Source organism: Mesoplodon bidens (genome assembly GCF_964165515.1).
Source record: "Mesoplodon bidens genome assembly, chromosome: 3".
Classification (NCBI taxonomy): domain Eukaryota; kingdom Metazoa; phylum Chordata; class Mammalia; order Artiodactyla; family Ziphiidae; genus Mesoplodon; species Mesoplodon bidens.
In genome coordinates this window covers 51,875,015-51,890,461 of record NC_138178.1, presented here as the reverse complement: position 1 = coordinate 51,890,461, position 15,447 = coordinate 51,875,015, and the positions used below count along the sequence as shown (strand labels likewise).

The following is a 15,447-nucleotide window of genomic DNA, read 5'->3' as shown; positions in this document are numbered from 1 at the left end:
ATGGGGTTTCTTTTTGAGATAATAACAGATTTTCTAAAATTGATTATGGTGATAGTTGCACAACTCTGAATGTACTATAAAAAACATTTAACTTGTATACTTTAATGGGTGAATTATATAGTATTTGAATTATATTTTAATAAAGTTCTTATATTTTTTTAAAAGTGCACTGCTTGAAAAATCTCCTGATTTTTGGCAAAAAAAAAAAAAAAAATCCCACAATATTTTCTGGTCAGTTCTTAGATCTTCCATCCATAGGTACTGACTAGACTCCTGGATCAGTAGTTGTAAAATTTTAGTGTGCCTTGGGGTTACCTTGGGGGCTTGTTAAAACACAGATTACTGGCTGGGAATGGGGGCTAATAATTTGCATTTTAACACACCTTGAAAACTGCTGTTGTATCACATGTTAGGATTAAATTCAACTTCTTTAGATAGTCAAATTCTAGGAACTTCCTGGGTAAAACAGTTCAGCATTTGACTTAGGCTTTTGTTGAGTTCAAAGTTACTTATTTTAAAATCTCTATTCTTTCATTGTCTTTGGTTTTATGAAGGTGCCAAAAAGGAAGGAGCTGCTGGATTCTTTAAAGGAATTGGAAAAGGGCTTGTGGGTGCGGTGGCTCGTCCAACTGGTGGAATAATAGATATGGCCAGTAGCACCTTCCAAGGAATCCAGAGGTAACTAAGTGCACACTGTGTGCAAGCAATGTGTCTGTGTGCTAATTGTTGCCAGGAATACATAAGTAGGTTAAATACTCTGCCTGTGCATGAGGACCTTAAAGTCTAATTGAAAGCTCTGACAGGTTCACAAGGTAGAGTGCCCCCAGAAAGGAGTAAGAAGAGATGTTTTTTTTATAGCCAGTTTCTCTTTTATTCAACAAGTGTTTATTGGTCCCTACTATATGCCAGGCAGTGTGCTAGACACCACAGATACAAAGAGTGGATGGCCTACTCCCTGCCTTTATTATTTTGACATTTTCTTTTCTTTAAGAAAAGGTGGGGAACTTGGAGTCAAACCTACTTGGTTTTTTTTTTTTAATTAATTAATGTATTTATTTATTTTTGGCTGTGTTGGGTCTTCATTTCTGTGCGAGGGCTTTCTCTAGTTGCGGCAAGCGGGGGCCACTCTTCATCATGGTGCGCGGGCCTCTCATTATCATGGCCTCTCTTGTTGCGGAGCACGAGCTCCAGACGTGCAGGCTCAGTAGTTGTGGCTCATGGGCCTAGGTGCTCCGCGGCATGTGGGATCTTCCCAGACCAGGGCTCGAACCTGTGTCCCCTGCATTGGCAGGCAGATTCTCAACCACTGCGCCACCAGGGAAGCCCTAAACCTACTTGGTTTTAATACTTTTCACATTATTTTGGGCAAGTTATTTAAAATTACTCTGTTTATCAAATATTGATATACTGTGTTATGTAGTACAGTGTTTAATCAACACATATATATTTGTATTATTTTGAAAGTTTCTCACATGTTTTCTTATATGTACTTACTCTGCTGCCTTACACAGGGTGGCAGAATCAACTGAGGAAGTGACCAGGCTCCGTTCCCCTCGCCTGATCCATGAAGACGGCATCATTCGCCCTTATGACAGACAGGAATCTGAGGGCTATGATTTATTTGAGGTATAAATTCTATTCTTCATGGTCACAAGTGAAATTTAATTTTAAAGATTTCTAGGATCAGGATTTCATGGGTGGTTCCTAAAGTTCGTGATTCATGAACTTCTTTAAAGGTGACACAGGGAACGATGGTAGGGTAGAATTTGATTATTTATTTGTTTATTATATTAGCATAATGTATTAAATGGGAGTAACTCATCATTTTTTTTGCTGCACAGGATCAAAGCTTTTTAGTGCAGAAAGGATAATCTTAAAAGAAGTCATAGGCTTTATTACTATTTGTATGTTAGCTCCTTTAGTTTGCGTTGTTAACTTTGGTCTCCTACTTTGTAGCTAATTATTGGAATTTCACTGCTTCCTTTTCTCCCAACCAAATTAATTTATTTGGACTATATTGTAAATCTAGATTTATTTAGGTAAACAGAAGCTGGAGGAGAGAAAAAAAGATTATGTACAATTTAATCTTTTTAAACCTTAAAAACTTTTTAAAGGATTTTTTTGGCTTTTATTTTAGTTTAATTTTACTGTTTTTAAATAATACACACATATGTAAATTGCTGTTCTCCCATGACTAGCTTTCCTCCAAAATAAAATTAGTAATATTTTCCAACTTTGACTTTAAAATAAAATGACTCTTCATTTTTCTTAGACTTTGATTTTTATAGTATGTGATTATATTTTATCTTTCTGCATGCTTCTAACTTTATTTTCTTTCTTTTTCTGCCTACACAGCAAGAATTGGAAATACAGGAGTAAATGTTTTCTATACTACTACTTGATTTCATCCTTAAAAATCAAAACAAACTGTGGTATTAATTGACTGTCCTGATTTATTTAGAGTGAGAGTCCATTAAAATGAAGTTTCCTTTACATTTCTCACCTCTATCTGAACTTTTTATTGTAGTGGCTTGACTACAGATAAAAATTATGATATTCCTGGTAATACTGTACAGGAATAAGAGGTCAATATAAAAGATGAAAGGATATAGGAAATCAACTCACTTTTACATTTAGTTGGAGGAACACTTTATTGAACTCACAAGTGGATACTTTTACTATCATTTTGAGAATTTCATCTTTTCTTACGGTATTCATGTGCATTTCTGGTAAAGTTGGGGAAAAAAACAATTCTTATGTTCAGTCTATTATGTGTTCTTTATGTATGTGAGTCCTGCTGATAAGAGTTACATAACTATTATATGTTTCACAAATCACCTAAATTTACTCAAGTTACAGAACTATTGACTGGGGCATATATTTTATTTTTTTTTTTTTTTTTTTATTTTTCTTTTTGCAGTATGCGGGCCTCTCACTGTTGTGGCCTCTCCCGTTGCGGAGCACAGGCTCCGGATGCGCAGGCCCAGCGGCCATGGCTCACGGGCCCAGCCGCTCCGCGGCATATGGGATCCTCCCAGACCGGGGCACGAACCCGTATCCCCTGCATCGGCAGGCGGACTCTCAACCACTGCGCCACCAGGGAGGCCCAAGGGCATATATTTTAAGAAGTGAAGTATCAGTTGCTCTGGGTCTGTCCTTAGACCTCAAATAAGAGTTGGCACATGAATTTTGAGAATATGTTTCCTTAATCTCTTTTTCTTTTTTTAACTCCTTGGTACTCTTGCTAGATAAGTGGCAATCATTTTCTCATTATGTTATATATATTCCTAGCCTTTAGTATTTATACCTTTTAAAAATTAAGTCTCCTTATTTGTTATGCTTATTTCACAATTATTAGTTTTAATTAATGTAAATAGAAGTTGAACAAGTAATTAAGCAGATTACTTATGTGGCTTTTGGATTTATAGATGTCTTTAGTTTTAAAAACCAACCACGTTTGCTTTTAAATCCTGCGAGAGGATTCATTATCCTAATGAGAACAAAAAAAATTATAAACTATCATTTTGAAATTAGTGGCCCCATAGTTAATTTCAATATAAGTTATATTTTGATTTTTCTTTTTTGTAAATGATAGAAATGCTTGATTTAGCAGTGTCTTATCTAGCAACTTTCATGCTTCCTCCCAAAAGTGAAACCAAAGTATAAACTTAGATTTAACGTGTTGTAACATTTAAAGAGAATGAAGCTGTTAACGCACAACTGTTCAGTTGGATTATACATTTTTTAAACTATAGTTATCAAAAGAATAAATTGAATCCTTCATATTTAAAACAAGGACTCTTTAAAGAAGAAAGAATGACCTTCAAAGACTAGCCTAAAACTATAGCTGACAGACTTTTCTTGTGCCTGAATAACTGAGGGTTGGCAAAAATGTTGCCTCATGTACAGTTTCTGTGAGAATCAAGCACAGTAACTATTTCAATATTCTGTCTTAAATCATCACTAATAATTATTCTTCCTTCTTAGGTAAAAGTAATGATTTTTAATTTTCCTGGATATATTACAATTTTAATGAGACTTCTGGAAAATCTTATGACTTGTTAAAATTTTTTTCTTTATTGTTTACTTCTTGATTGTTTAGCTCTGTATGTTATTCTTTTCCTCATGATTTCCCTTTTTACAACTGCATGTCGGTAAGCACTAAACTTCAAGAAACTTTATTATTTTAGCTAAATAATAGTCATCCGATTTAGTAGTTTTTGTTAAGATATGAGAACTGGAAGAAATAGAATGATTGTACATTAAGAACAGGACTTGGTAATTTTCTTCCATGGGTAGCAAGGGTAGGCATGGATAATTAGAAATTTAGGCTGTTTCATCCCTTGCCCACTTTGCTGTAATCAGTTAGTTGGGTACAAAGTATTTGATAATCTAGACTGTGTTTGATATACAGAAGAAAGGAGACTTCTGTCCTTAAGGGACCTAGTATAACAAAATGTGTAAATATTAAAGAGCACTTGAGGGTAAAATTATGTCCTCCTAGTGCTTAGTGTAATGTGGGTACATTCTAAATAATTTATTTGGGAATCTTTTGATTTACCCCATTTTCTTTTTCTCCTGAGTATTGCTCTGTATTCTTTAATTTAATACTGAGCTTTGAAAGTTACTGAATTATATACTATGTTTTCATAGGATATACTCTTACTTATCCTCTGTTTTTCTAGGATAATTATCATGACACACACACACATATATATGTACACACAGACATATATATTTATATATAGCCAGTTTTTATTTAATACTCATCTTGATTCACATAGTTATGATTATATCATATTTTAAATGGTGTTCCTTGCTTTTTTGTTTTAATTATATTTTTCCATGTTCTTAGACATGCTTCATTCTTACATTACCGTCTGTTGAGATAAATTTACCTCGTATATTTGACCATTCCCAGTTCTTGACATTAAAATTGTTTCTGTTATTTTACTAACAGTAAGAATGCTGTGATAAACATCATTAAACATAATGTTTTTTCATATCTTATATTATTTCCTTAGAATTTACTTGAAAAAATTGAATGGTTTTGCTAAATATTGTAAATTCTTCAAGTTGCATTTTGGGAAGGGAGAGTAAATATTTTATAAACTAATCTGCCACAAAGACTGAATCTCAGAGTGTAGTGGGTTTTAGAAGTGCTAGAAACCAGGTTTCTATAATGTATTATGGTGATAAATATACTTTAAAAGCTTCAGTTTTTTTAAAGTACAAAGCCTGATAACTAATGAAAATGCATACAAGATGGAAAGTGGGTAGTATTTCTTGTACATTTCATCTCAAATCTAAATATTTTAACATTTAACTTTCAAAGCTGAAAGTAAAAGCACTAAATTGTTATATTCATTTCCCATATTCTCTTTAAAGGAATTAAGGTATAAATGTTAAAAGATTTTAGCTAATTCACACAGGGAAGATGTGAAACAAGCGACTATTAAACTCCACTTCTCTCTGAGACTCATTCCGAGGTTGAGACCCCATTCTCTGGGGATTCATCTTCCTTGTTCATGGCTTTTTGTAATTGTCAAGGAATGACTGGGAACCAAGGATATTTAAAAAAATATGTATTTGAAATAATAACAAGTGTGCTTTCTCTGCTTGTGATTATTATTGATTATATTCTCCTTTTGATAATATTGATATTGTATTCTTGGTTATAAAATGTTAATATCTTATAGGTATGTTTATGTTTTATATTTTCATATATATTATCTCATCTGATTTTTAATTATTATATATAATGTCAATAATATTTCATTAGCATTAATTATAAAAATAACTTTATTAATTTTAATGTGTGTTGACTAAAGTCACAATAGTTTTGAGATGGTTAAAAAATAAATGTATTTTAATGCGCTACTATTTATACTTGAATTATTTTATGCTTGTAATTGTCTTTAGTAATAAATTGTGCCAGCTATTTGAAATCTTAGAAATTCTTCATGTTTGTATTAAGATTGTCATTAAATTTTCTTTTCTACCAGGAATATAATTCAATACACGCTTGTACTTCTCATGCATGTTTAATGTATAAGACCAAATATTCAAAAATATTAAATATCATTTATCTTGGAATTTTATTATGTGTATATCTACCTCTCTGTAAATCAGTGGTTCTTAACCTTTGAGAAGGATCACAGACCCCTTTTAAAAATCTGATGAAAAGTATGAACTGTCCTTTGAAAGAAGTTCAGAAATGCATTTTCAAAATTTTATATTCTTTTATGGTAGTTCATAGACCTCCCAAAGTCCTTCCGTGGACCCCAGGGTAAAGACCCCTGTAAAGTTAATGTCCAGTTTTAGTATAGGTTCATATTAATGAAAATGTCTGATTATTTCTGGTAAATATTTAAAAGCTTCTGAGTTATGCAACAAGATGTATTTTATTAGAAGATCACTTAGTGTTTAATACTTATTTGTCTTTTAAGGCACAGTGAAAGTTAATTTATACTATGAATATTTTTCTAGCTTCACGTGCCAATCTATAGAATTGTGCTTTTGGTTTTAATAATTTTTTCCTAACTGGTACTGTTATTATGATTAGCTAATATAGAGTGTTGGAAATACTATTTGGATGCATGTACAACCCAAATCTTGAGTCTTCTTTTCTTTTCAGAATCATATCAAAAAGTTAGAAGGAGAGACTTACCGATACCACTGTGTTATTCTGGGAAGGAAGAAGGCAAGCCTTATGGTTACAAATAGGTATTGACTTCAAGTGACGTTTTTTAAAATGCTGACTATATAGATTATAAGAATTTTGGAGATTAAAATGGCAGAGGATTTAGATAACTATGCTTCAACTGCAAAATGTTCATTGTCATAGAATCACAGAAATACAGATCTGGATAGGTCCTTCGAGATCATCTATTCTGACCCTCTCATTTTGGAGATGCTGAAACTGAGACTTAGCATGGTTTAAGGGCTTAACCAAGTTACACAACTTCTGAGAGACGGAGTCTAGAATAGACTTTATAAGTGCAGCAGTGATACCTTTATATGTGAATTATAAATCCAGTTATGGAGGGTGAATTCATGAATCAGTTTTTCTCACTAGGTTTTATTTTGGATGATTAGCATACCTTTTAAAAGGATGGTATTATTTCTTTGTGTTCCAGTTTTTTCTAAGTATTTTGGGAGTGGTAGATAATTTTTCCCAATAAAAGAACTTGGGCTAAACTACTAAGTTTATTTTCCTGAGATTTACCTTACATCACTTATTCTAATTATAGATTAATAATTTTCAAAACATTCTAAGTTATGTATTTTGTAGGACTAAGGCAAAGCACTTACAGTAGGTAACATCTGCATTAGATTCCTTACTATTGCATTTAAATATGTTTAGGTGGCAAGGAGAGAAAGGAAAGCATTAGGATTCAGGCTTAAACCTACAAGCTGTTTCTAAGAGAGAGTTAACTAGTCTTCGGATTTGCCTATTAATTAAGAAGTAAAATATTCACAAAACAATCTAAAAAGTAGTTTTTATGCTTTTTATGTAATTCAGCACTAAGCAGTGAAAATCAGTGGGGTTTTTTTTGTTTTTGTAATATGTAATACTTTAGTACTTGTTTGATTTAGGCATTTGGTAGGAATATTAATGTGTACATTATACATCTGTTTTTCTTCTATAAATTGAAAAATCATAGTAATTTGAAATCTAATCCCTTATAGAGCTTTTCAGGAGGCAATTAGAAAAATAATATTCCTGACCAGTGCAATGACAGTCTCTCTTAGATATGAGTGGGTAGCCTTAAGAGACCAGGGTTGGGTGACTGAATATGGAAGAGAAGGGAATACAAGATGACTTTGCTGGTTTTTGGCTTGAGTACCGTTTACAGTAATTTGAGGGAAACGATGATGATTTTGTTTCTGTTTTGAGCTTAGTGAGTTTGACATAGCTTTGAGATATCAAAGTAGAGGTGCCTCAGTAGTCAGGGAGACATACAGATACAGGTATAAGCGTAGGTAATTGTAGTTTGGGTAAACATCTGGAGTTGAGATCTAAGAAACCATCCTGAGAGAATATGTTAAACAGAAGAAGACCAAGATTTGCACTCTGGCAAACATGGTGCAGGAGGAAGAAAGTGAAGGAGATTGAAGGTGGCAGGAGAACAGTAATATTGTTCAAGAGTACGATGGTCAAGCGTAGAGTTTTAAGACAATCAGAATGGTGAATTGCGTTTGATGCAGTGATTTGTAATAGCTATCTTTAACTCTTAGCTCTATCATCTGATTCTCTACTAGGCAGGAGGTGGGGGTTGGAGTCCACTTCCTAGAGACTGTTTGGAATGTGTAGGGGTGTTGGAAGTTGTCGCAATGATTAGAGACCCTGAGGCGCTTAGTAGCCTGGGGCCAGGGATGCTGTACTTCCTACAGTGCACAACACAGTCCCGCAAGTTCAGTAGCACCTGTGCCGAAAAATACAGTGCCAGGGGTCTGAATCAGTCCTTACCCCATTGGTCACCAAGTTCATTTAACTCTACCTTATAAACATCTAGAATCTAGCTCTTCTCACAGCCAAAGTCAAAATTTCTTGAAAGCCTCCCCTACCCCTGACCCCTGCAAAAAAAACCAAAAAACAAAAATCCTTCAAGATCTGGCTCTAAGCTAATTTTCTCACCTCTGTATATATCCAGTAGTCCAGCTACAGACCTCCACATTCCTCAGATAACTCTTCCCTTTTTTTTAGAAATATATTTTAAACATTTTTAAAATTAATTAATTAATTTTATTTATTTATTTTTGGCTGCATTGGGTCTTTGTTGCTGCATGCAGGCTTTCTCTACTTGTGGCGAGCAGGGGCTACTTTTCATTGCAATGCGTGGGCTTCTCATTGCGGTGGCTTCTCTTGTTGCGGAGCGTGGACTCTACGCACGCGAGTTCAGTAGTTGTGGCTCGTGCGCTCTGGAGCGCAGACTCAATAGTTGTGGCGCACGGGCTTAGTTGCTCCACGGCATGTGGGATCTTCCCAGACCAGGGCTCAAACCCATGTCCCCTGCATTGGCAGGCGGATTCTTAACCACTGTGCCACCAAGGAAGTCCCAAGGAAGTCTTCCCTGTTTTGTACTCCTATATATGTTAATGCACTGTTTCCTTGTCTAGAGTATAATTTCCCTTTCCTACCTAGAGAACTTATTCCTTTCAAGAATCAGCTCTTAACGCTACCTACTTTATCACCACGGTCAGTCCCTCTCTCCCGTGTGCTGAAAGAATATTCTACACACTCTGCTATTGTTCTTATCTAACTGGGCTGTAGCATTTATTTGCAGGTTTATTTCCCCTTATAGCCTATGGGTACCTCTCAAGCAGAAACCTTGTCTTCTTTGTTTCTCCAGCACCATACACATTTGTAGAATGAACAGTTCTACTTTCCTAGTTTTGCTTTCTGTAATAGAAACTTTAGAATCAAGTATAGTTATATCAGTAACAAATCTGAATCACACACTGGGAAATCAATGTAGATGCCCTTTAAGGATTCTGTGAATTTTTTTTTAATTGCTGTTGAGTAAAATGGGATACTCTGTGATATAGTACATCAGTATTAAAGTGTTCAAACCTGATATTAGTAGGCCTAACGTGAATCTTTGCTGACATTTGAGGTTTGTGACATTTCTTTCTTGATTAGAAGGCATATGTGATTGTCAGTAAAAAGCAATTAATAATTTTCCAAGTAAAACATTTTCAGGGGCTTCTGCCTTTATTGCTTCCCAGATGAGAGTATAGCCTGTTCCTTACATGTTTTAAAGAGAATGATTTCAGTTTTCTGGTCAGTTAAAAAAAAAAAAGACATTTTTCTGAATTTTGCAAGATTGGCAGAAGGGGAATTTTTGAAGGTCTGCTTTGTTACTTGTGCCATGTTTGCTCTTTATTTGACAGTTACCTTTTTTTTTTAATGTGAAGCATACATTTTTTAGTGTGCCAGGTTATGCTGAGCAAGTAATACCATCCAGCGAGTGAAATATTAGAGTGATTAACTGTCTTTATCACTACCTGTATGTTTTTGTTTCCTTTTGCAAAATAGACGAGTGTTGTGTATAAAGGAAGTTGAAATCCTAGGCCATGTGTCCGTAGACTGGCAATATCCATTTGAAGATTTTGTACAGTCTCCTATTGTTGATGGAAATCTGCTCAAAATTTCAGTTGAGGTGAGAAAACATGAATCACACCTTTAGAACCAGGAGTTTGTTAAATGAATGGAAACCAGTGCTTTCTGACTCTGTTTTGTAGTTAACTGAATAAAATGTTTGAAGTATTATTATTATTATATGCTGAAAAGTAAGGAAAGATGTAATCTATTTGTGTTCTGTACTTTAGTTTCTGACAGTCCTTGATTGCATTGAGTGAAATATTAAATTTGTTCACTGAAAGAATTAGGTTTCTTTTTGGTAGAATAAAGCGTTATTGAGTAGAAGGTTTTTTTTTTAACTTCACATGGATATTATTTTGCTATAATCTTAGATACTTCTGGAAAGATTCCCCATTTTAGGCTTTTAGGAGATTATTACAAATATTGTGTCTAAAACACTCACATTTAATAATATTTGACATGTATAGAAGGCTAATGCATTTTAAGTATGTAATAATGCTTTCATGTCTTTCCTTTACATTTTCTATGGAAAAACTTTTTAATTACATAGCAAGTAATTAGCAAAAATGATACCCCATCTTTTGCTTAGTTCGTAGACTCACTTTACTTTGAAATGTATAATTTTTATTATATATGATATAAATTTATTTTCACCCCTTTCAAAAAAAACTAGAAATTACTATTCCAAAGATGGTAATTTCTATATTTTTTCCTAAACAATAATTGTTATCTCTATTCCTGAAACTATCTGAAAAATATTTATCATAAAATTCAGTAGTTAGAGATGTAAGTACCATTATCCTTTAATTTACATTTACTTTCTTTTCATAGAAGTTTACAAGTAAAAGAAACTACCATGAAACCATTCCATTTTGTATTTCAGCCTTACCTCATTGTAGTGTTTCAAAATTTAAATGCCTTGGTATATGAAACATAGTTTTTAGACTAGGAAAGATTGTGTCACTATGCATGTATATTACAGTTTCCTCAGTTATCACTTTTCTTTCACATCAGTGGTGAGAATTGACTCAGTGTATTTTACATTATATAAGAATTTTATCTATCGGCCAAGGAAATGAAGGAAGGGTTTTTTGATTTGTCAGATGTGATGAGTTATCAAGTGGTATTTCTGTAGGCTATTTATCATTGCCTGCAGAAAGCCATCATTTTATGCAGATAGATATGTACTCATCCAATTTCATAAATTTTAACAACTCACATATGGAACCACTATCCTTGTACCAAAATGATTTATTTCTTATCATACTGAATATGTGTATTTGGTTAGTCTAGTGATTATAAAATAGAGTTGACATTTAAGCACTCAATTAAAGGTTATGATTTTTTTTCTTCCCCATAATAATTTCTTTTCTGTCATTGTTTGTTTTGAAACAGAAACAAGGTCTGTTCCAAAAAAGAGACAGTGCCAATCAAGGCTGTGTTCAGAAAATTTACCTGCAGGATATCACCACAGCAGAGGTAAACGATTTATTTTAAAGAATGCCCTCTCAGTGTTTTCACTGCAAGTTGAAATAAAAATGTTATAATTAACAATACTTATTACTTTTCCCCAAAGATCTACTAGTTATAGCTTTGGGTGGATATATATGCTTAAAATAATATGTTGTGGGCTTAACAGGGCAGAAGGGTCTTAGCATGATGTGTGTTAACTGTGTATTCTTGTCTTTGGACTTGTGTGGAGAGCTCATACTCTTGGTTTTGTACCTTTCTCCTCCACCACGTGAGCCTGTACTTGTCTTTACCATTCATGGTAAATATTTTGTTTTCCAGAGAGCATGTCGTGCTATTGAGGATGCAAGGTCAATGAGACACCAGCAAAAATTGATGAAGCAATCATCACTGAAACTTCTCAGGCCCCAAATACCATCTTAATCACAGATCCCAGGGGGCTGCTGCTGGGAGAAAAACCAATCACAGTCTTGTTTGTAAACCACTCTTCTTCAAGGAAGCCTTTAGTTTTGGAATTTTTTTCTAGAGTAGTTAGTTTTGGATTTTCCATTTTCCCCCCTTAGTTTTGGCTCTAATTTTGTAGCTGTGTGTATGATAGCAGTCCACTTCTACACTGCCACCTGGATGGGTCAGACCCTTAAAGAAATACCACTTTAAACTCAGAGTGAAATTTCCATTAAAATTGTGAAACAAAGGGTAATAAGCTTGTTTTTAATTAAAGTCCTTACTGAAAAATAAGAAAGGAGCTTAGAATGACTAGTGTTCTGTGAGAGCTTTTTTGGACAAATCTTTGAACAAATGTTGTATATTTTGTTCAGTAATTGAACTGATACAACATTTTTGGTAAACCAGGTGATTGCCTTAAGAAAAAGCACTAAAGGGAAACATGACATGTTTCCTATTTTCTTTTCATGAAAGCATTATTTTCTCCTAATGAAAACATGTTTTGATTTGGCGCTTATTTTTCCTCCTTGCACTGTAATATAAAGACAAATGGAAAATCAAACCTTAAAATATCTATACTCTGTTCTCTAGAAGTTTTGGAAATTATTTACATGCTCTTTTGAGATGAACTTATATGGCATGATCAATGTGCTGATGCATGAAAATACTGCACTTTAAGTTTTTCAAGAGTCAGAAACATGAAAAAAATGAATATTTTTATATTTCTAGAACTTGTATTTTATAAGTTGAAAGATTTTAAAGGGCATCATAATTAACACTTAATGTTAGTGCATACGTAAAAATGTATTTTAAATACTTAGTAGGAATAATGAAAGAGCTCTAGCTGCTTTATATATAAATAAAATAAGGCATCTAACAACACTGAGGAAAATCATTGGTAGTATCCTTTGAGCAAGCAGGCCTGTAAGAATCAGCTCCATACACTCTCATTTTTGTTCTTTCTGCATCTCATTTGTGCTGGTCAGAGATGCACTGCCTATTAAAGCTTTTAAAAAAATGCTCAAAAGTACTTAATTTCCTTGGATGAATCTTTAAATTTGCTCATGGTTTTTAACATGGCATTTACTCCAAATCACTGAATTAATGATGAAATGAAGTTGTGCACAAACTTGGTTTGCTCTGTTTTTGTTGATATGTGTGGTAATGTTTCTACTATCCTTATTCATGTTTTTTAAGACTGGCCTTACAACTTTAAAAAATTTTCCTCATTAGAAATTTACTGTAGACTCCAAAATAAAGGGTATAATAACGAATACCCTAAATATTTGATACGTTATGGTGGTCTTTGCCTTTTCAACATCACTTTTTTTTTCTGTCAAGGAAAGTATTATATTCAAAACTTCTAGCTTTAAGCAGAATTTCTGTTAATTGCACTTTATTCAAGTGTACTAATATTTTGTGTCTTTTAAAACTGAATCAGGAATTTGAGGTATCTGATTATATTTTTCATATGAATCACAGCTATTGACAATATCCTAAATATTTAAGTAATTAAATTGTACTGATGGCATGTACAAAACATTGAACTAAGAAAAATTAATTTATAGAAACCCATAAATTCATCATCTCAGTTGGCTCAGAAATAAACTTCCAAATATTTGTACCATTTTCATTTGATTTAATCCCCTGAGATAGAAGTAATTCATTAGTAAAGTGTAATAATGTCTATTGTGTTTTTTTAAATGCTTTGAGAGTCAACTGCTTGCATATGAGAGAAATAAAACATGGTGCACTGTTTACAGGTGTGAAAACTTTGTGGGTTTATGTTACATACTCAATAATATTTGCTTTTACTTTTTGTGAGAACTTAGATTAATAGTTACGGATAGCTTTTTAAAAAAATTTTTATTGAAGTATAGTTGATTTACAATGTTGTGTTAATTTCTGCTGTACATCAAAGTGACTCTGTTATACATATATATGTATATATGTGTATATATATATATATCTATATCTCCTTTTTCGTATTCTTTTCCACTATGGTTTGTCACAGGATATTGAGTTTAGTTCCCGAGAGCTTTAAAAGATGCTAGGCAGGGGCTTCCCTGGTGGCACAGTGGTTAAGAATCCGCCTGCCAATGCAGGGGACACTGGTTCAATCCCTGGTCCAGGAAGGTCCTACATGCCGCAGAGCAACTAAGCCCGTGTGCCACAACTACTGAGCCCGTGTGCCACAACTAATGAAGCCTGTGCGCCTAGAGCCGGTGCTCTGCAACAAGAGAAGCCACCACGATGAGAAGCCTGTGCACCATAGTGAAGAGTAACCCCTGCTCACGCACAACTAGAGAAAGCCTGCGCACAGCAATGAAGACCCAACGCGGCCAAAAATAAATTAAAAAAAAAAAAGATGCTAGGCAGGAAAAGGTTTTTCCTGGGGGTTTGGAGCCCCTTTACCACACTGGAGACCAGTGGCACAGATCTTCAATACTGAGAGAATACAGAGAACAGATGTGACCAGCTGCCACACTTTGAATTTGTGGCCCCACTTGCCATGTCTTCCATGCTTTCTGTCAGTCACTGACTGTGAGTGGCAAGGATGCTGGGCAGGCCCACCCCTGGGAGACAGGGAGCTCCTCTGACAGCCGACTTCGGCTTGAAGACTCCTCAGTGGCCTTGCAGATCCTTTCTTAGACTGCACGGCAGTTTGGGGGGCTTCCACCCCATCTGTTTCTGTCTCCGTTTTTTTGTCTCCCGCCCTCCACCCCCTCCCACTGGGAACTCAGACTACAAGTATGACGGCTTTCCCGGTACTGGGTTATCCACTAGGAAGAATAGCCTGAGGAATATAGCAAAACGGGCATCAAAATGAAAAAAAGAGCAAAAGATTCAAAGACTCATAAGAAAAATCTGATCTAGGATGTATTTCTTTACATGTGTTTCATGATTTAGTATTGTTTTTATTTTGAATTATGTATAAGGGAGGTGACTATCACCTTTTTGGTGCTGTGGGCCTCTGAATGTATTGATGTGGTATTGTCTGGACATCTGTATTTTTAACAGTGGTTTATGTGTATTTCTAAGGTACACCTGGGACCAAAAAGTTAATGCTCTGGATTTAAAGTAATCAAACTCTTGAAGAGCTCTGCAGTTAAATTACAGAATTGCAATTATTGCCAGAGCTAGAAGAACCATCTTTTTACTGGGGAGAAAACCAAATATTTTTAAGGGATAGGAGATTACTCATATCAAAATCATCTATCCTTGAGGCACAAGCCCTTTTGTTTGAGAATTCCTGTGAGAATGACGATTAATACTGATGAAAGAGGATTCTATGCTATGTGTGTATTGACTCTGAAAAGAAATTGAGACTCCCTGGAACAGAGGGAGCCCATTTTTCTCAGTAATTGTGCCTTTAGTAGAATTTAGGCTTATTGTTCTTGAATTTATGCTTCCATTACAAGGCT

The 15,447-nt window shown here is 34.4% G+C and overlaps 1 protein-coding gene across 2 annotated transcripts in view; it reads left to right on the top strand.

Moving 5' to 3' along the window:
• Positions 1–13,780, top strand: part of VPS13C (vacuolar protein sorting 13 homolog C) — a 181,591-nt gene extending 167,811 nt beyond the window's left edge. For both annotated transcript variants that reach the window (XM_081228757.1, XM_081228756.1), the window contains exons 78-83: positions 555–678; positions 1,512–1,626; positions 6,638–6,726; positions 10,043–10,166; positions 11,504–11,587; positions 11,900–13,780. In XM_081228757.1, the coding sequence (XP_081084883.1) occupies positions 555–678; positions 1,512–1,626; positions 6,638–6,726; positions 10,043–10,166; positions 11,504–11,587; positions 11,900–12,001 (638 nt within the window). In that variant the 3' untranslated portion in view covers positions 12,002–13,780. The remainder of the gene's footprint in view (positions 1–554; positions 679–1,511; positions 1,627–6,637; positions 6,727–10,042; positions 10,167–11,503; positions 11,588–11,899) is intronic.
• Positions 13,781–15,447: the final 1,667 nt, after the last annotated feature.